A 22,330-nucleotide genomic window follows, 5' to 3' on the forward strand; every position below is an offset into this window, starting at 1 on the left:
GACAGTACAGAAAACATTTACTAGACCAGAAAGGCAAGTTTTACATTTTTACAAATCTCCAAATATATAGATATACAAAAGAAAGTTTAAAAATTGAACAATGATCTCATTATTTTAATATTACTTGGCACTTTTGAAAAATACTCTTCAACTGGGTATTGCAGTACAAGAAAAGAAAAATGTTCTAGTTCTATTTTGAAGCATCTTGTTTTAATCACATATTTAGGATTCTAAATTTAAGTAACTGAAGGTAAACTCACAAAGCACGCGGACATCGTACTGGATGGAGTCCTCCCCAGCTTCATTCACAGCCACACACAAGTATTGCCCGGTATCTTCACTCTGAGTCCTTGGGATCTGCAATACACGACCCCCTAAATGGAAAACAACATAGAAACGTTCTCCTTTCTAAATGCTGATTTGTCTCTTGTGATCTTAAATTATATGCACATTGTGATCTTAAATTATATGCACATTAAATTATATGTCCATGGATTATTCTAAAATAAACACTTGTACCCAATTCCATGATACAACTTCCAACATACAGTATCTTCCCCCAGGTTTCAAACATTTTTTTTTCAAATGAACTCATTCTGGGATAGGAAGAAGTTGGAGGGTTGGAAGAGTATAATAATTAATAGGCCTGGGTAACAACGGAAAAATTTGTTTCTAAAATCGATTCGTTTTTTGGGGGTTTTTGCGTTTCGATTTTAAAAAGAATTCTGAAATTTTTCTTTTAAAAAGTTCGATATTTACGAAATTTCGTAAATGTTAAAAAATTACGAAACAATAACGAATCGATTTTGAAACAATAACGAATCGATTCGTTAATGGCGGACGCGACCGCAAAATAGGCTAAAAAACCTCCAAATGGGACAGGGGGAACTTCTGAAGCTTCCCTCTCCCTCTGTTGTTGACTGTTGGTGTGATATTATAATTTTTTTTACTAATTAAACAAAAAACAACTATAAAACTTGCCCCAGACATGCGGAAATAATAACAAAACGACTTCAAAACGATAACGAAACGAATACATAACAAATCCGAAACAATTACGAAACGAATTTAAAAATTCGTTTCGTTTTTAAGTTGCTCCAGAATGGTTCGTTATCGCTTCGTTATAAAAAAAACGAATTTTTAACGAATTACGAATTAACGAAATGAAACCGCCCAGCCCTAATAATTAATACGGAAGGAAATCCTTTCAAAATATTATAATATACATAAGCATATAAAAACAACTTACATAAGCATACTTCAAAATTACATACATTAAGAGTATACAAACACACAAAAAGCAGGATTTTTTTAACCAAAGGAAGATGAAACAAAAAACACAGGAAGACCTTATTTCTATAGCAGGGTCTTCAAGCTGTTACTATTTTTTATATGAAATAATCCCCCTTGAAATCCATACACTTTCAAACCAACCAGAGGAAGCTTGGGAACTTGATAATTCCTGATAATGCATTCATAGATCTTAGAATCATTGAGTTGGAACAAACTTCGTGGGCTATCCAGTCAACCCCCAGCCAAGAAGCAGGAAAATCACATTCAAAGCACCTCCTAGTGATTTATTCTGTTGACATGTAGATGGTCATATCTTGCAAATGAAATTTCTCTGAAATAAATGTCCTAACAGCAGATTCTGCTGTGAAACTAATAATAATTTTATAGTTTCCAATATATATGATCCTTATTCAGGCATTCTGTTTTTGTAGCAGTAAAAGACATGTGTATTAGGGCTGGGCGGTTTCGTTCGTTAATTTCGTAATTCGTTATTAATTCGTTATTTTTTTGATAACGAAGTGATATTGAACCATTCAGGAGCAACTAAAAATCGAAACGAATTTTTCAATTCGTTTCGTAATTGTTTCGTAATTGTTTCGAAATCGTTTCGAAATCATTTTGTTATTATTTCTGCATGTCTGGTGCAAGTTTTATAGTTGTTGTTTGTTTTATCAGTGAAAAAAAATATAATTATCACACCAACAGTCAACAACAGAGGGAGAGGGAAACTTCAGAAGTTCCCCCTGTCCCATTTGGAGGTTTTTTTAGCGTATTGCGCGGTTGTGTCCGCCATTAACGAATCGATTCGTAATTATTTCGTAATTGTTTCATAATTTCCGAAATTTCGTAAATTTCGAACTTTTTTAAAGAAAAATTTTGGAATTCTTTTAAAAATCAAAACGCAAAAACCCCCTAAAAATGAATCGAGTTTAGAAACAAATTTTTCCGTGGTTGCCCAGCCCTAATGTGTATACTAACTCCCCCTCACTCTGTCATCATTTCTATCTCCTTTTTTATGTGAAAGGTGATTTCAAAGGAGAAATTCTTATTTATCTGTGGAAGCTTGTCACACAGTTATGAAGCCTGATGTTTTTCTTTTCATGGAGTCATCCACCACATATACAGGGCAATGGAACTGAAGATGGAGGGGCAAAGTTGGCTTTCTTTTACTTCCCATATTTTTAATTTTATTTACATAAAACCAGAATGCTTGAAAAAGACTAGAATATAAACTGAAGTATTTTATTTAACACAAAGGCTTCAAAATACAAGAAAAAAGCAACTTGAAAGGCAACATGGTTATAGTATGTTATGTCTGGAAGTGTGTAACAGGAGATACCAGAAAAAATGAATTTATAAGATGCACCAGATTTGCCTGTATAATGTATAGGCATGTGGTTTCCATTTAATTGCTAATAACTTTTATTTATTTGCGGTATTTGTATACTGCCCTTCTCAACCCTAAAGGGGACTCAGGGCAGTTCACAATATCGGCAACAATTCAATGTCATTGATTTAAAAAAGTATGAAACATCAAGACTGACTTTTGAGAAATGCTCAAAAGATGAATTATCCAACAGCATCCACATAAATTGACACCAGAAAAAATAGGGGTGGGAAAAACCCAAAGATAACTCCATGTGCAGAAGTTCGTGACATCCATCAGTTAACCTGAAAAAGTGAAGACTCTAGTCTCATTCCTGTAACCAAAGTAAACATGTAAACTAAGGAACATAGTGTTTCTTTGATTGTATGTATTAACTAGCTGCCCCCTGCCACACGTTGCTGTGGCCCAGCCTGTGTATATGTGTTTTGTGTGTGCATATATGTGTACAGTGTGTGTATATATTTGTGTAAATGTGTATTTATGTGGTTATGGGCATGCGTTGTAATGTATTTGGGGTGGTTTTTTTTTACTTTTTAAGTCTCTTCCGCTGTGTTTTTCAGTTTTTTTATGAGTTATGGTCACTCATTGGCCTGATAGGTGTGTTGTGTCCAAATTTGGTGTCAATTCGCCCAGTGGTTTTTGAGTTATATTAATCCCGCAAATGAACATTACATTTTTATTTATATAGATTTCATTTATATCCCATTTCCTTTCCCCCCAATATGGAGCCCAAAACAGCTTACACCAAAAGTTAAAAGTTGACCTGCAAGATGCAAATAACAGCAAAACGCACATATTATGTCTTTTAAGAGAGAGGGAATATCTTTTTATTAAGAGATAAAATGAATAAATGCATGCTGATCTGTGTAATACAGACCTGGCAGTATCAACACTTTATCACTGGAACTCAAAGGATTGCCATCCTTATACCATGTAAGTACTGGAGGGGGCACAGCATTAGTCTCACAGTACAAAGAAAGGGGGCTGTTCATTATCACATATTTGGCTTCTGTTCCTTGTCCTGTGCCCAGCACTTGGCCATCTTCCCAGTCTTCCAGTGACCTTCGGAAGCTAGGAGGAACTGTAAAAGAGAGGCATAAAAATAGGATGTTTGATTTTAATTTAATATAAGTATATAATGCAACCTCAATTACATCAAATTTGAGAACTAATTTAAAGAATTGTGGAGCCCCCAGTGGCACAGTGGTGAGCTGATGAACTTGTTGACCGAGAGGTCACAGGTTTGAATCTGGGGAGCAGGGTGAGCTTCTGCCATCCTAGCAGTTTGAAAACACGCAAATGTGAATAGATCAATAGGTACCGCTCTGGCAGGAAGGTAGTGGCGCTCCATGCAGTCATGCTGGCCACATGACCTTAGAGGTGTCTATGGATGACGCCGGCTCTTCGGCTTAGAAATGGACATGAGCACCAACCCCCAGAGTCGGACACGACTGGACTTAAGGTCAGGGGAAAACCTTTTCCTTTACCTTTAAGGAATTGTATATAGAAGGTAACTTTTGCAATACTTTTCTTATGCACGGTCCTAGAAGCATATACACAACCCACCACACTCTAACAAAGAGTGTTTTTTCCCCCCACAAACTAGAACAGATGCTTATCTCTGGATCATTCTCCATCTCATATTTTGAATTACAACTCCTGTCAACTTAATCAGAAATCAGGAATGATATATCCTGTCATATAAAACATCTGGATGCTCCTTTAAGCACTGCACAGGGAACTGTTCAGGAACCCTAAACGGTTCTGGCCCTACTTACCTCTCCGAACGCATCTCCACCTATGAACCGACTAGGACATTAAGATCGTCTGGGGAGGCCCTGCTCTCGGTCCCGCCTGCATCGCAGGCGCGGTTGGCGGGGACGAGGGACAGGGCCTTCTCGGTGGTGCCCCCTCGGCTGTGGAATACCCTACCTGTGGACATCAGACAGGCCCCTTCACTGCTGGCATTCCGGAGGAAGGTTAAGACTTGGCTTTACGAACAAGCGTTTGGCTAAATAGTGCAATGAATTCATGAAGATGGTACAATCGAACATAGGAATTGGTATAGGATTATGATTACGGATTCTGATTCTGATTTGCTTGCTGAGGCTTATGATAATGATTGTTTTTTTATCTGTATATCTTGTATAATGTGTTTTTAATTGTCTTCTTTGATATTGTTATGATAACCTTTACTATGTAAACCACCTTGAGTCGCCATTCCAGCTGAGAAAGGCGGTATAGAAGTAAAGCAAATAAATAAATAAATGAGTTGATAGCTACAGAGCATCACCACTGGAAACACTCAATGTACTCTCTCTGTGTTATGCACTCTCTCTGTGTTTTTCCCATGTCATTATCTAGATCAGGGGTCCACAAACTTTTTAAACAGCCACTGTCCCTCAAACTGTTGGAGAGCCAGATTATATATATATATTTAAAATGAATGAATTCTTATGCACACTGCACATATCTTATTTGTAGTACAAAAAACAATACAATAATTAAAACGAAGAACAATTTTAACAAATATAAACTTAATAGTATTTCAATGGGAAGTGTGGGCCTGCTTTTGGCTGATGAAATAGGATTGTTGTTGTTGTTGTTGTTGTTGTTGTGTGCTTTCAAGTAGTTTCAGACTTAGGTTGACCCTGAGCGAGGGCCGGGTAAATGGCCTTGGAGGGCCGCATCCAGCCCTGGGCCTTAGTTTGAGGACCCCTGATGTAGATGCTTAAACTTTTTTGTTTTGTTGTTGCTAAGGCATGAATGAGAGATCTCCAGCTCATCCTGCCACCAACTGCCCTGCTCAGATCTTGCAAACTTGGGACGGTGGCTTTCTTTATTAAAGACTTCATCAGACGGGACTTTTTCCAGCAGCATACACTGTTTGAGCCCTAGATGATCCATGGAGCCTGCTGGCTCTCATCTGATGACAAAGGAACTTCCAGCGAGGCTCAGTGGGTCATCTAGAGTGGAGCTGGAATATACCTCTGCGGTGGCAACAAAGGCGGTTTCCTGTGTTGCACAGGAATCAATGGATAGGGGGAGGGGGAGAGAAGAGCCAAATGGTTGATGTTTTCCCCCATGGGATCAACTTCCTGTCAAGATGAGCGATGTTGGGTGTGGGGCAACAGGTTCCCCACGCTCCCCAACAATGGGTGCCGGATTCACCATGATGCATGGGAACCCCAGAGGCCCGTGTGATGAGATTCAGAGTCTGTCTATCTGTATTGCAGTCTTCTTTTCTTTCTGCCCTTGACTTATTAAGTATTAACCTTTTTCATAGAATCTCTGACACAGTTTTAGACATATTTGGCAAGTGAGCACATTCTTCCAAGGTTCCAGGTGTTATCCTGTATATTTTGGGAATCGCTCCTATATTAAACTCTCAATTTCTTCCCCCCTCTTTTTTATTTTGCTATTTTCCAATATATTTTGCAGGCTAATTACTAGGCTTCCACAAAATTTTTGAAGTTTTGTAAGTCATATTAAAATTCATTCAATCTGTACTTCTGAAATGATATTTGACACGTGGACGTGGCCTGCCTCAAAAACTTAATAATCAAAACGTATCCAATCCTTTTTTGTTTTAATTTTGTAATGCTCTGAAGTCTCCCAAAGTCAGTTTCATTTTCATGGCAAGCAGCCAAAAAGCTGCTTTTAATGGGCCCTCATCATTAGGAGAGGGAAGCAGCAGGGAGAAAGCAGAGTTCGCTGGGAAAGAAAGCACAGAACTCTGGGAAATGTAGTTTGGAAAGGTGAGGACCCCTGTGGCAGAGAATGCAAAAGACCCTGCCCTAAACTACATTTCCCAGAATTCTGCTCACATCAGAAACCCCCAATCAGGAGAGGGAACATAACAGCAGTCAGAATTCCAATGAATGGGTGAATCTGTAAAGCGGAGAACTGACTGATGATAATAATAATAATAATAATAATAATAATTATTATTATTATTATTATTATTTAAATCAGTGCTGGACTGGAATGAAATCCCTAAATTGATGGGTGTTGGGGTTCCCTTCCAACTCAATATGGGAAGCATATTAATTAGTTTAGAGCAGTGGTTCTCAACCTGTGGGTCCTCAGATGTTTTGGCCTTCACCTCCCAGAAATCCTAACAGCTGGTAAACTAGCTGAGATTTCTGGGAGTTGTAGGCCAAAACATGTGGGGAACCACTGGTTTAGAGGCTGCATGGCCATATGTCAGGAAAGTTTTGATGTTGCCCTTCTGCCTGGAAGAAAGGGGTTGGAATAGATGGCCCTTGAGGTCCCCTCTAGCTCTATGATTGTGTGAAAATGTAGAATTTGTTGATATTGGTTTCTATTGGTTAATATGAGAGACATTTAATGAGATAGCTGTTGTGGCTTTAAAAAAAATGTTTTTGTCAAAAAAATTAAAATTCCCTAAAATGAGTAGATGTATAAATATTTCTGAAAGTTGTGGGGGAATGATCCCCTGTTATCTTGTGTCATTGTATCAGAAATATAAGAAGATAGCTCTTGAAGTTTTTAATATATATATATATATATATATTGTTTTTTTAAAAAATATACATTTATACTAAGTACATAAAGCCATGCCATGCTCTGTATTTTTTAGACAGATTTAGATGTACACACACACACACACACATGAATTTTTTACCTTGGATATTGACATCAAACTCCAACTCATCCTCTCCAGCTATATTTGAAGCAATGCAACTATAACGGCCAGTGTCCGATATCTGCGCTGCTTTGATTTGTAGGATGTGTCCACTGGCTTGGATTGTTATGTGATCATCTGATATGATAGGCTATAATGAAGTTATGCAACAGGATACATAAGCAAGCCATAAAAGAAAATAAAGTTTTGCAAACACAAAATATGCCTCCATCATTTGTGATTGTAAACACCAAATTAAGTCATGGTTTATACAAAAGGTTTAGACATATGGCGCCCATCATTTTGCAGACAAAGTTGCTCAGATCTGCTCTGACTTAGACACCAGCATTGTGGCAATTCCAAGAGCTGTACCTAAGGTACCTGTCTGTCCTAGTTTGATGGGTTCGTTTCAGTTTGTTCAGCCTGATGACATAGACAAGGTCCTTGGAGCTGTGAGAGCCACCATATATGCTCTAGATCCTTATCCTTCCTGGCTCATTAAACAAGTCAGAGGGGGACTTGGGGGGACATATTTTTAATGCCTTGCTGGATCAGATCAAAATACCATCCTGCCTGAAAAAAGCAGCCGCAAAGAATGTTTACTAGGGCTAGGCAACCACGGAAAAATTTGTTTCTAAAATCAATTCGTTTTTTGGGGGTTTTTGCGTTTCGATTTTTAAAAGAATTCCAAATTTTTTCTTTTAAAAAGTTCGATATTTACGAAATTTCGTAAATTACAAAACAATACGAAACAATAACGAAACAATTACGAATCGATTCGTTAATGGAGGAGGCGACCGCGCAATACGCTAAAAAACCTCCAAATGGGACAGGGGGAACTTCTGAAGCTTCCCTCTCCCTCTGTTGTTGACTGTTGGTGTGATATTTATAATTTTTTTTCACTGATAATTTTTTTTCACAACTATAAAACTTGCCCCAGACATGCGGAAATAATAACGAAACGATTTCAAAACGATAACGAAACGAATACAAAACAAATTCGAAACAATTACGAAACGAATTTAAAAATTCATTTCATTTTCTAGTTGCTCCTGAATGGTTCGTTATCGCTTCATTATAAAAAAAAACCCGAATTTTTAACGAATTACGAAACGAAACCGCCCAGCCCTAATGTTTACTATTGTTAAAGTAGCCTTCCCTAGATCCTTTGATCCTTAATAATTATCGGCCTATTTCCAATCTCCCCTTTTTGGGCAAGGTTCTGGAGTGGATGGTAGCCACTCCAGGGATTCTTGGATGAAACCAATTATCTTGACCCATAGCAGTCTGGCTTTAGGCCCGGCTACAGAATAGGGATGCCTTTGGCTGCCTTGGTTGCTTCCGCACAAAACTAGACAGGGAGTTTATCCCTATTGGTTCTCTTGGATCTCTCAGTGGCTTTTGATACCATCGACCATAGTATCGTCTTGGACTGGTTCTCTGGGATGGCAGGGCCAACTCACGTGGTGGTGCTGGGGGATGCCTGCTGAGAACCCTCACCACTGGCCTGTGGTGTCCACAAGGCTCTGTTTTATCCCCCTTGTTTTTCAATATTTACATGAAACCACTGGGAAAGTCAACTGGAGTTTTTAGATCGGTGTCATCTGTATGCAGATGACACACAACTTTATTACTCGAAAAGCCAGACTTGGACACAGTGGTCCATACCTTTGTCACATCTTGTATGGATTATTGCAATGAACTCTATGTGAGGCTGCCTATGAAGATGGCCCAGAAGCTTCAATTAGTGCAAAGATTTGCAGCAAGACTGCTGACAGGGGAGGATTGTACGGAACATATGACCTCCCTCTTAAAGCAGCTTCATTGGTTGCCCATTTTGCTTTCAGGTGCAACACAAAGTGCAGATTATTACCTACAAAGCTCTATATGGTTTGGGTCCTGCCTATTTACGTGACTTTATCTCTTCTTATGAACCTCTTTGGACCTTAAGATCATCCGGTGAGGCCCTCCTCTTGATCCCACCATCTGTACAAGGGAGGTTGATGGAAATGAGGGAGGGGGCTTTCTCAGTAGTGGCCCCTCGACTCGGGAATACCCTCCTCAAGGAAATCAGACAATCGCCCACTTTTAATCTATAGGAAGAAATTAAAACCTGGCCATTTAAGCAGGCTTTTGAAAATGGCTAAGAACATCAACCATCTTAGCAAACAGGACTATGAATGGCTGGCTAGAACTATAATTCATAATTGCTGGATATCCACCATAGGAACTGGATGGCTCAAATGCTTTTTACTGCTTTTTTACTGCTTTTAGAGGGCAAAACAGTTTTTAAATTTATTTTTATTAATGTTTATACTATTGAGTTATTTTGTTGTATTACTGATAGGTGATTGTCTATGTTATATAATATATATTGTAGTTGTTTGTTTGTTGTAAGCCACCCCAAGTCCCTTTGGGGAGAGGGGGCAAGATACAAAAAAAAATTCTTCTTTTTCTTCTTCTTCTTCTTCTTCTTCTTATTATTATTATTATTATTATTATTATTATTATTATTATAGGAGCACCTTGAAGAACATATCTGAAAAGTGGTAGACTCAATAAACACCTCTAAGTACCGGGATGCAGCCTCCACTTCTATCTTTGCTCTATGTTTTCCCCACCACCCTCTTTATGGTTCCTGCAATTCTAGGGAGGAAGGTAAAAAGCAGGTGGCTAATTAAGTTTTGAGTCCCCTTTGAGTTATCAACAACAACAACAACAACAACAACAACAACAACAATAATGTTCCAGGTATGGGTCTGGATTTGAAACACCAGGCAGGTAAGTTAACATTTAACAGGCAATTTCTCCTAACTTCTTCATCAAAAAGCTCAAATTATTATTATTCCTTACTGTCTAATTGCAAATAATTCAAAACAATAAAATAACAAGAAACAGTTTTAAAAAATATATTATGCCCCTGTCTGCCTTGCCAATAGAAACAAGACTAATATTTCTATGTGCTTGCTAATACTATGATTCTGAACACATGCCAAAAGAAAAAAAAACCCTGTAAAAACTGAAATGAGGATCCAGTTCTCTGTTAATGAAGCTTGCTGTTATGTGAGTACTAGGGCTGGGCAGTTTCGTTCGTTAATTTCGTAATTCGTTAATAATTCATATTTAAAGTAGCTTACGATCCGATATTGAACCATTCAGGAGCAACTAAAAATCGAAATGAATTTTTAAAATTTATTTCGTATTGTTTCGTAATTGTTTCGAAATCGTTTCGAAATCGTTTCGTTATTATTTCGTTATTATTTCCGTATGTCTGGTGCAAGTTTTATAGTTGTTGTTTGTTTTATCAGTGATAAAAAAATAAATTATCACACCAACAGTCAACTACAGAGGGAGAGGGAAGCTTCAGAAGTTCCCCCTGTCCCATTTGGAGGGTTTTTTAGCGTATTTCGCAATCGCGTCCGCCATTAACAAATCGATTCGTTATTGTTTCGAAATTGTTTCGTAATTTCCGAAATTTCGTAAATATCGAACTTTTTTAAAGAAAAATTTCGGAATTCTTTTAAAAAACGAAATGCAAAACCCCCCTAAAAACGAATCGAGTTTAGAAACAATTTTTTCCGTGGTTGCCCAGCCCTAGTGAGTACCTATAACATTCTATGAGTCAAGTGTAACACCTCACACAGTAGTGGATATGAGAGAAGCAAACATATAGAATACACCACGTGTTAAAAAGGACCTCTAAAAATAATATAAATAAAAAAGAGTATGGCGAGCAATTCCTCTGATACCATCTTGTAGTTCCAGAGTAAGTGGCACTGACAGATTGGTATGTTTCATGGAAAGAAGACAACATGTTCAACAGTGTTAAATTACCATGTTGTTTAGAGATAGGACATGTGGAAGGGAGAAAATGCTGTTAAAAGGTTTATTTAAAAATTCTGGTTGAAAGGAATTAAGTTGGTGACTGGCCTGTCCATCTTTGTACCATCTGATGCCAGGAACAGGAATGGCGTGAGCCTCACATTCAAGCGTAAGGCTGTTGTTCACTCTGATCTTCACTTCTTTAGGAGACAAGCCAATTCCTGCCAAATCCCCTCTGCTTATGGTAGGAGGGACTGTGGAAAAAGAAAAGTCCAGGAAATGAAATGACAGCTTCTCACATCAATGTCTCTTACATTGTCAGAAACAATGTGAGGTTCTTCATATTTTTCGATTCTATTCAGGAATATTAATTTGCACAAAAATACATACAGGAGATGCACACAGAAAATGTGGATTTTGTGCAGAAACACAGTTGGCCAGCTTCTTAAAGAAGTTGACTACAGTGTCAGCAGAAATCAGACAGTATTTTATGAATTCCAGCAAGAACTAGGTGCAAGCATACTTACTATAGACTTTCACTTCATAGTGTTTTAATGTTTCTCCTGCTTCATTAGTAGCTATGCAAGTGTATCTACCCGTGTTCTCCTCCTGTGCATTCAGGATTTGTAGAGTTCGGCCACCTGTAGAATTTTTTTCCTCAAATTAATGGTTGTCTACTTTTTTCTGATATAACTAGGAACTCAGTATGAACTATTATTATTATTATTATTATTATTATTATTATTATTATTACCTACCTCTCCTTTCAGTTCAAAGCAGAGCACAAACATAATCAAATACAATGATCACAGAGCATATTAAAACATAGTTAAAATACAACCTAAAAGCATATATTTAAACATACACATATTAAAATACAAGAAAGAAATGTTAAAACACAATAAATATAGAACATGATTTTTAAAATCATAGTTAAAACTACTGAGTAGGCATGCCAAAAGAGACAATTGCCAATTGCCTAACAAGTGAGACAATTGCCAATTGCCTAACAACGACTGTGAGAGCCGTTCAGCAGTGGAACTCTCTGCCCCGGAGTGTGGTGGAAGCTCCTTCTTTGGAAGCTTTTAAGCAGAGGCTGGATGGCCATTTGTCAGGGGTGATTTGAATGCAATATTCCTGCTTCTTGGCAGGGAGTTGGAGTGGATGGCCCATGAGGTCTCTTCCAACTCTTTGATTCTATGATTCTATGATTCTAAGTGAGAAACCATATTTATTTCAGCACATGCTGAATCTGAAGTCTAGAAAGAATTCTTTAGAAGATGGCATACATTTTTAAAAAGAAAAAAATTATTTTGATTTCATTATGTTTCAGTGCTGGTTTAACTATCCTCCTAATTATTCCACAATATTAATTAATATTGCTAAGATGCTGTGGGGTTACTGAACTGTTTTGCACCCATTGGTCCATTGCTTGTGACAAGCAAGTGAAGCCACAATTAAATATGAGAGCTATGTACACCAATGAACCTTAGGAAGCACAATGTGTTGTAAGTCTGGTTCATGAATGATCAGGGGTTTGTATTTATTGATACAGGCTGAGCATCTCTTATCTGGAATGCTAAAATCTGAAATTATTCACAAGGGTCATTCAGATAATGACATCATTATCTTCTGGTAGTTCAGTCTACACAGATCTCATTTCACGTACAAAACTAATTGAAATATCTGCAGATTATGTATCTAAAGTGTGTATGTCATGAATGAATTTCATGTTCTGACTTGGGTCCCATTTCCAAGATAACTCATTATGTACAAATTCCCAAATCCAAAAAAATCCAGACTTAAAACATTTATGGTTCAAAGCATTTCAGATAAGGAATACATATCCTATAACTACACATAACTAAGTTGCCAAAAGCAAAAAGTCAAAATATTTACTAATAATTCCAAGCAGCTACTATCTGAATTGGTATCAGAATCTATTTATGAGGTGGTGAGCAATGACTTTTACAAACTGCCTTTATTCTTAAAATGTTCCAAAGTATTTTTAATTCTGTTATCAAGAACTCAAAAGTCAATGCTAACTGTTCAAATAAACGCTGTGAATACAGAACTGTTGTAACTCAGCGTTTGCCTCATGTATCTACCAGTGCTAGTAGGAGGAAACGAGGCTTGGAAGAGGAAGAGGCTCAGCAACAGCTGAAGCGCATTAGGGACTTGTTCTTAGAGTCTACTGATGAGGAAGACTTTCAGGGGTTTACTTGTGAGGAAATGGAGGTGGAGGATTACCATGGTGTAAAGAGAGTAGCACGCAGCTCAGACGGTGATGAGGAATCCATTTCGAAGCGTCTTAAAGACGTAGCAGATAGCGATGAGTCTGACAGTGAGGATGAAGAGCTGGACTGGACCAGGGTTCAGGAGGTTTTGGATGTGGTTAATGCTCCAACTTCCAGCGATGAGTTCCAAGGATTCACAGACCCATGGGTTTCGGATACTGCTTCGCAGGATGCAGCTCGGAGTGCAGACTGGCAGCAGTGGAGAGAACGCAGTTCACCTGTGGAACTGGAGGCACCTGGAGGGGAATCTAGTGATTCTGATGAGATTTAAGGAGTAGCCTTGGGTCCATCTTGTTGCAGAGTTCAAAGTGTCGTGTTCCTGTGCTTCTTGATGCTAACTCTTGCCTTGAGTCCTTGTATCCAAACCGTGCCTTCGTGGTCGTGCTGACGTCTTTGCCTGGCTTGGAATCGTGAGTCTTGTCTCCTGCCCTGACCCTTGGACCGTCTTGACCATTCTTCGCTGCTGCCTATCTCCTGTGACATCGTTGGACTGCTCCTCATGCTGTTTATTGCCTAGTGATTTATTGGACTGTCTTTATTCTGTGTTTATTGCGAACTATCTGCCAGTTTTCCTTTCTGCAGCTCAGGCTGCCTGGGCTGCGGCTTTGTTTACGTTTCTGCCAGCCGTTTCTGCCAGCCGCAGCCTCCTTTGTTTACTAGCTCTGCTGTTAAGAGCCTTTTGAACTGTTAATTTGACATTAAAGACCTGTTAATGCTTTAGCTGCTGTTTTGCCTGGGTCTGGGTCTTGACACAGAACACTTCACATCCCAGGCCTAACTGTCATTGAAATGATAAATCTGAGACTGAACTTCACAATTCAGTCTGCATACATTGAGATCAAGTGAATAGATGCTTTTGCAACCAAGAAAACACCCTGTCAGAAATATTAAAAATTAACTAGGCATTTTAATTACAAAAATGTGAGTGAAGCAGGGTTAAATGGTTGCAATGACTCAGCAAAAGCTGTAGTTCAATACAGGCAGATGTGCCTCTAGCTTAGTAGTCCTCTGTCTATGAGAGGTCTCTGTGGAACTTCTTCTCAGCATGTTAGTAGGCCTCAGTATAAGTAAGTCTCAATGTTAGTTTGCCTCAGTGGGAGAAAGGTCTCAGTGTGAGATAGACCTTAGTGTTAGTAGGCCTCAGTATGAAGTAGGCCTGATGTGAGAAGCTTCAGTGAAGAAGCTCCAGTGTGAAGGCTACTGTGTGTAAAGCTACTGTGTGAAGCTCCTGTATAATTTTGGTGTGAGAAGAGCCTCTGTGAGAGCAAAGTTGTTTATCTGCATGAGAAAGAAGCCCAGCATTGAAGCAAAGAAGGAAGTATAAAGAACTTTACTCATTTTATGGAAACCTTGTTCTTGTAAATAGTGTAACCATATTATTTTACTATAAATAAAAGCCTCCTGTGGAAGAGATAACATTGGTCTCTTTGTTTTTGTTCTTTTTATCACTTTGGGCTATTGGTACTGGGTTACGCTTCTTCTAATAAGTTACTCTGCTGTGCATTTACGAGGAGGATCTTTTGTTAATAAGCCTACTTACCCAACACTTTCCACATATGAAAATCAGGGAAAGTAGTAATAGTCTAGTCTTACGAACTCATCACACATTTTTTTAAAAAAGCATCCAAGACGCTTCTGCCCAGTTCATTCATGGAGCCCCACACAGCACATTAGATGATGTAGGCTAACTTCTGGCAGGGCTTCATGGGTGAACTGGGGTGGCAGCATGGTAGGACACTGTGCCACCAATGCAATAGCCTCTCCATGTTCCATTATTATTATTATTATTATTATTATTATTATTATTATTTTATTTACAGTTTTTATATTCTGCCCTTCTCACCCCGCAGGGGACTCAGGGCAGATTACAGTATACACATATATGGCAAACATTCAATGCCAGTTTGACAGACAACAAATACAGACAATACACAGAGGCTATTTAACTTTTTTATGGCCGCCAGGGGAGTTGCTGCTTTCATCGTCCATCAGCGACACCGATGAAGTTCTTCCGCATTCCACATCCCAGAGTTTTCTTTATGGCCTCATAAATTAGTTAATTTAGCCTCCCACACAAGGTGGTGCCTTATTTTCCTACTTGACAGATGCAACTGTCTTTCGGGTTGCAAAGGTCGACAACAGGCTACACAATGGCTGGACACCCACTCCAGCCCGGGCTGGCTTCGAAATCATGACCTTTTGGTCAGAGTGATCTTAATGCAGCTGACACTCAGCCAGCTGTGCCACAATCCCGGTGCTTTTTAGGAACAATGGAGCTACTGTGGTATATTTATTACCTGATTAAGTTGAGTGGAGGCAACGTATGTTCCGCAGCACTACGGGTAACATATGTTCCGCAACACTACTGCAGGATGAAACTGCGTGATGATGCTTCCCTACATGTGATGGGGAAGTGTCAGCTGCTGGCTGGGGCTCTGCTGCTGCCCTGATTTGCCATAGAGGCTGGCAAATCATGAACCGGACCTCATCCATGTGATGAGGTCCTTAGTATTCGTCACTTCACTTCACTTCACTTTATTTCTTAATTAGTCGCTCTCCACCAAGGTGCTCCAAGCGACTTACAATTTAAAATAGCATTTCACAATATAAAAACATTCAACATAAAAACATTCAACAGTGACTATTTGGCAAATTAGATCTGATTACTTAAATGCACAACCAAACAGCCAAGTCTTGAGCGCTTTTACAAAAGGTATTCTATGATGTATTTTATAGATTTGTTCTGTCATGTGAGCTCATCAACTTAATTGCAACTCTGAAGTTATTTGTGATTCATACAGTGTACTGCACTATTACTACATTTAAAAAGTGATATAATTAATCTGATTTATAAGAATCAGCAAGGGGAAGCCCTCTATTTCAAACAACAGAATAACTTATAGTTACCTGGGAAAATACGGATATTCCTATTTGATTCTATTGGCGCTCCATCTTTCAACCAAGTAATGGTAGCTGGAGGGTATGAATAAGCCTCGCAAACCAGTGATGTTGGGTTGTTCAAGGTAACAGTGACTTCTTCTGTACCTCCATCATTATCTGCATCCACGATGGATGGAGACACTAAGTAAAATCAGAAACAAAGAAAAATATAACTACTCAGAATTGGTAATCCTTGTCGATAACCATATTCAAATCTATACAATGGGACCCATATGAACCTTGTTGTGGAGAAATATATACCATTCCTTGTATCTGCCAGGTGCTATATGGGGATAATAGTCCCAGAAGCTGGAGAGGTATCAAAATATTACTTACCGGTAATATGGCTGTGTGACTTTAATTTATACTTAATCCATGTAACAATGGTTTTAATTGTATCTCTTGTGTACTCAATTTTAAACATATTTTATCAAGCTGTTACTATAATACCTCTCCATGTTTGTAGTTATATCCTTTGTTCCATTATATCATGGCTTGTTTATGTTTCATAGAATCATAGAATCATAGAATCAAAGAGTTGGAAGAGACCTCATGGGCCATCCAGTCCAACCCCCTGCCAAGAAGCAGGAATATTGCATTCAAATCACCCCTGACAAATGGCCATCCAGCCTCTGCTTAAAAGCTTCCAAAGAAGGAGCCTCCACCACACTCCGGGGCAGAGAGTTCCACTGCTGAACGGCTCTCACAGTCAGGAAGTCCTTCCTAATGTTCAGATGGAATCTCCTCTCCCAGTATAATGTGCACACACTTTTTTTTACACATGTTTAAGATGTATATAACTATTGCATTGCCTTATGGTTTGATGACTGTAAAAAAAAAGGCATATTGTACTGTACAAGTATATTTTTTACTTATACCCTTCCTTATATGTGTTGTTGGTGTTGCCATCATCATCATATAACCTTTTTTCACAATCTGGAAAAGAGCTAGGGAACAATGCTGATTGTTTTAAAAATAAATCACTACCAGGTCTTTGCCTCTATCATTGCCCTTTCACTAACTTCCTCTCAGTGAAATTAGTTGCTACCTTCACATTCCAGAGGTTCTGAGCAAAACTAACGAACAAATATGACACCTGAAGACAGCCTAACAATTGTTTAAATAAAATTGTCTATAAAACCTACCTACAACACATATCTGCCTATGACTCTGGGACAAATCAAACCCGCATTCGGGACTAGAAGAAATCAGCTCTTCTAAAGCTGATTTCTGAAAAATTAAGGAAATACTGAACAGCATTCCATGGCTGCCAATGCTAAAAAACAAGGACCTTAAGGATGAATGGGAGTTTTTCAAGTGTAAAATAATCAAGGCACAATTGCAAACAGTGCCAATAAAGAGAAAAAATAAGACAAAGAAGCCAGAATGGATGTCCAAAAAACTTCTAACTGGGCTAAGACTCAAAAGAGACATGCACAAGAAGTGGAAAGGGGGAGAAATCACCAAAGAAGAATAAAAAACCAACCCCAATTCCTGTAGGGAAAAGGTTCACAAGACTAAAGCGCAAAATGAACTCAGGCTTGCCAGGAACATTAAAAACAATACAAAGGGCTTCTTTGCTTAGAAAAAGGAAGGAAAAGGAGGAGATAGGGCTTTTCAAGGAGAAGCTGGGGTAATGCTGACAGGGGACAGGGAAAAGGCAGAACTAATTAATACCGACTTCTTCTCAGTCTTCTCACAAAAAGAAAGACATCCTCAACCTCTACAACATGGAGTGGACAAAAGATCCAACCCTAAATAGCGAAATAAGTTGTCCAGGAATACCTAGCTGCTATAAACACATCAAGACCCCAGGGCTGGATCAACTACATTCTACATACAGTCATGCTACCCCTGTATTCTGCCTTGGTCAGACCACACCTGGAATACTGTGTCCAATTCTGGGCACCACAATTGAAGGGAGATGTTGACAAACTGGAATGGCGACTAAAATGATCAAGGGTCTGAAGAACAAACCCCATGAGGAGAGGCGTAAAGAGCTGGATATGTTTAGCCTGCAGAAGACAAGGCTGACATGATGGCCATGTATAAATATGTGAGAGGAAGTCATAGGGAGGAGGGAGCAAGCTTGTTTTCTGGAGACTCGGACACAAAATAATGGATTCAAACTTCAGGAAAGGAAATTCCACCTGAACATTAGGAAGAACTTCCTAACTGTGAGAAGTGTTCAACAGTGGAACTCTCTGCCCTGGAGTATGGTGGAGGCTCCTTCTTTGGAAACTTTTAAACAGAGGCTGGATGGCCATCTGCCAGGGGTGCTTTGAATGTGATTTTCCTGCTTCTTGGCAGGGAGTTGGACTGGATGGCCCACAAGGTCTCTTCCAAATCTATGGTTCTATGATTCTATGTTTTTTCACATCATTTGGAAGGTGACACGACTATGCTAAGCAGTCAGCACAGAAAACATTTTAATGTTGGCATTTCAGTACTTCTTCTTTTTTATTTTGTAGACTAACCCAAGGCGATTTGAGAACCAAAAGCCTGTACAAGGAACAAAGGTGCTGTCTTTTCAAATGTCAAAAGTTTTTTTTCATACCCATGAAAAAAACAATGCAGCAGTCCTATACAGAAGACATCCTAAGCAGCTGTTTGTTAGAGAAATGGCAAATACAGTACTGCCATTAATAAAAATGTAACATGTAACACATTCATTTCCATAGTTAACTTGAAAAATTAACAGGATCTGCAAAGCATGGATGAATCTGACTCACATGACCTGTGGGAGTAAGCCCCCTCCCACAGGCTATGTTAACTTCACATATGTCGGGGTTTATGACTGTATTTTATGTTATGTAATCTGTCTTTGTCATGTTGTATGTTGCTTTGAGCTCTGGGAAAAAAGTGGGATAGAAATAAATAAATAAATACCTTATTAGCCTGCCATAAAGATCAATGACTCTGATGTGTGAGAAAGCAGGGACATAAGAGATTTGAGTGATTTATGATATTATGGGTGTGAGCCCTATACACATTGACTTTAGGGTATGATTGATCAATTCTTCTCATGTGTGATTTATGACATTATAGATTCAAGTCATATATATATATATATATATATATATATATATGTCGCCTCACAGTAGTTGCTCCCAATGAAGACACAGGAACACACTCTGGTATCAAAAAGAATCTTTACTACTGGATACATGGACATGTGAAAAGCCGAGATTGCCCGGCAACTGCCGGTCACTCCTTATATACACACCTTCTCAATTGAAAGTATATTTCCCGCCAAGTGAAAACCCCGTGCAACATTCCCGCCAAACTATTAACCGTTGTCTTCCAAGGTCGACAGCTGCAGAGTCCTTATCAATGTCCTACGTCAGGACCCTAGTTTTCAGCGCCACAACTGAGGGCCTGGAAACTGGATCCTGACATATATATATATATATGGTGTGCAGGACACAATTCATGTATTCCAAATAATAAACATGTGGTACTTTGAAGCTCCTGTGTGTCCTGTATGTCTTGTTTTAAAGATGTAACTGTAATACAGTTGTTGTTGATATTATTATTATTATTATTATTATTATTATTATTATTATTAGAGACTTCCTTTCACAAGAAGCATATATTTACAGCAACATAGTCAATGCAAAAAGGAACCTGACACCATGTTTTCTCTACGGAAAGAGAAGAGATAGAAGAGATAGAAGTCCAATTTCCAGCTAAGATGTGACTTCAAGGAATGATCCTCAAGGGTTTGTTCAGTCAGTTTTCACTGCCTGTCACTGTTCCCAATTGGAAAAAGAGTGAAAGTGAGACTGACTCCCGTCTGAGCTGCCTTGAGGAGCACACATTGAAATTATGGCTCATCATGAGCCTCTTTATATGAATGGGCTATGCATGAACAACATGTGTGGTGACATCTACAAATTTAATTCAGTTCAAAGCTAGCTTCAAACCATTGTGGTTAGATGGCGAATGCCTACAAAAGCAAATGAAAGTGTTCTGTGGTTTGTGTAATCATCATTCAGGCTGTAAACTGGTTTGAGGATTTCCTATGTAATCATCTGCACAGAGAAATCACTTTCTACAAAACCAACTTAAAACTGAATTAAGTGGTAATTGTAGAGGTGCCCTTTCTGTGTATGTGAAAGAGAGAGGGGGGCGGGTTATGAATGGGATACAAAAATCACATAGGGAGTAGCAATCAGCAGTGGGAAAAGTTCAGCCAAACTCAGTCTTCTTCACTGATGATGCGGACACTGGTGCGTTTTCAAAAAGTTGATTCAGCCTTTGAACCAGAAAGGATTCCTGAACCTGCCATATTTTATGTTGGTTCCTTTGCAGGCTGAAAGGACTGTTCTCAAGCCATCATAGTGAGCTGCTCAGATTTCCATGCCCCATTCTCAGTTTTCTCCCAAAAGTTCCAGTTCAAAGGCCCTATATTCTTAGCAGTGGCGAAACAAAGAAATGTATTTGCTGGCAAACTCAGTCTGAACATACCCGTCTTCTTCACTGAATAAACACACTTCCATTAGCTAGCTCAGAACTCTTACCAAGTACATTAACACTGAAGCTTTTGCTCTTGTCTCCAGCTGTATTAGATGCAACACAGGTATATCTTCCTGTATCAGCTATTTGTGCACTTGTAATATGAAGGAAGCGGCCATTGGACATTAATTCATGCCCATCATCTTCTATGAAAGGTTGTCCATCTTTAAACCATGCAATTTCTGGAATGGGGTTTCCTTTTTTGATAAAACAACAGCAAATATTTATAAATATTAATAACTATGCATAATTAATGCAAGGTAGGTCATTAGCATATGTTTGTTTGGTAAGTGTTTACAATTAAAGTATAAGGTGAAAAACTATAACCAACTCAATGTACTTGAAGAGAAATCAAACATTTCTGTTTAAAGAACTGCATAAGTATGATTACAAATTTCTGCAGACTAATTGTCTTGCAATGGTGGAGTACACATATCACAAGCATTTCCCCGGGCAGCTTCTATCTATAAAGTTGGAGATGTCACCTGAGATGAACCCTGGATTAAAATCAAGAAAGTAAGGTTTCTTTTAACACTTGAATGTATAAGAAAGGTGTAAAGAAGCCACCACTTTGTAAAGGACGGCCACCAGTAGCAGTAGTAGGGACGTCACTGATTTATCAGGATCGCCTACTATTTGTAATGGATTTGCTAAACTTATAACACAGCTAATAGCTTGTACTATTTTGTTGGTCTTTCTTCAATGTGTAATGTGGCTTGACTTGAAAGTATTCGAAACAGAGACTTGGCTTTAAGAGAAACTGTAACAAGTTTATTGAAGTATAGAAGAAGCTTGATGGTTTCAATGTTTCTTAACTTCTAGAGGCACATTTCTTTAGAGGTTACATTGATAACATTTCATAAAACAACTCTTGAGAGGACTGTTCCTTCCACTAGACAGATTTTAAACTTATTTTGCTTCAAACTGTGTTTCTTTCCTTAACAGATTACTTCAGGTACTAGCTTATTCCTTCCTTATGTTATTTCTGTTGCAGTAAAGATGCTTATTGGGTTTCTCTCCCCCTTTTTTGCTCATACACTAACTACTAATATAGATAAGCCAACTTGACTAAAAAGCCTAAACCTTCCTGATTCTCAACACTGTAGAATCAGCCTTTCCCTGTAGCTCTCTGACTACAGAATGGTTTCCTGGTTCTCAACATAGTATAACCAGCCTTCCCTGCAATTCTTAGACTACAGACTACCTTCCTCATTCTCAACATAGTAGAACCAACCTTCCTTGCAGTTTGCTGACTACAGACTGACCGTTTTAAAATGGCTGCCCTGCCAAGTGGCAGTTGGCTCCTTCCCTTTTTCCATGGCAACCCAGCTCAGAGTGAGCTGAGCTGGCTACCACCCCCCCCCCAGTTATGCTATTTTAAATACCCTTTTAAACACCTATCTATAATTATACATAACTGTTGGT

At 38.7% G+C, this 22,330-nt stretch overlaps 1 protein-coding gene across 2 annotated transcripts in view; it reads right to left on the reverse strand.

The window, feature by feature from the left end:
* Nucleotides 1–22,330, reverse strand: part of HMCN1 (hemicentin 1) — a 379,978-nt gene that overhangs the window by 126,940 nt on the left and 230,708 nt on the right. For both annotated transcript variants that reach the window (XM_067467610.1, XM_060774510.2), the window contains exons 49-55: nt 20,911–21,102; nt 16,355–16,528; nt 11,678–11,791; nt 11,259–11,404; nt 7,329–7,479; nt 3,558–3,761; nt 261–374 (exon numbers count right to left, since the gene is read on the reverse strand). In XM_067467610.1, coding sequence (XP_067323711.1) covers nt 261–374; nt 3,558–3,761; nt 7,329–7,479; nt 11,259–11,404; nt 11,678–11,791; nt 16,355–16,528; nt 20,911–21,102 — 1,095 coding nt within the window. The remainder of the gene's footprint in view (nt 1–260; nt 375–3,557; nt 3,762–7,328; nt 7,480–11,258; nt 11,405–11,677; nt 11,792–16,354; nt 16,529–20,910; nt 21,103–22,330) is intronic.

This window comes from Anolis sagrei, chromosome 4 (genome assembly GCF_037176765.1).
Source record: "Anolis sagrei isolate rAnoSag1 chromosome 4, rAnoSag1.mat, whole genome shotgun sequence".
Classification (NCBI taxonomy): domain Eukaryota; kingdom Metazoa; phylum Chordata; class Lepidosauria; order Squamata; family Dactyloidae; genus Anolis; species Anolis sagrei.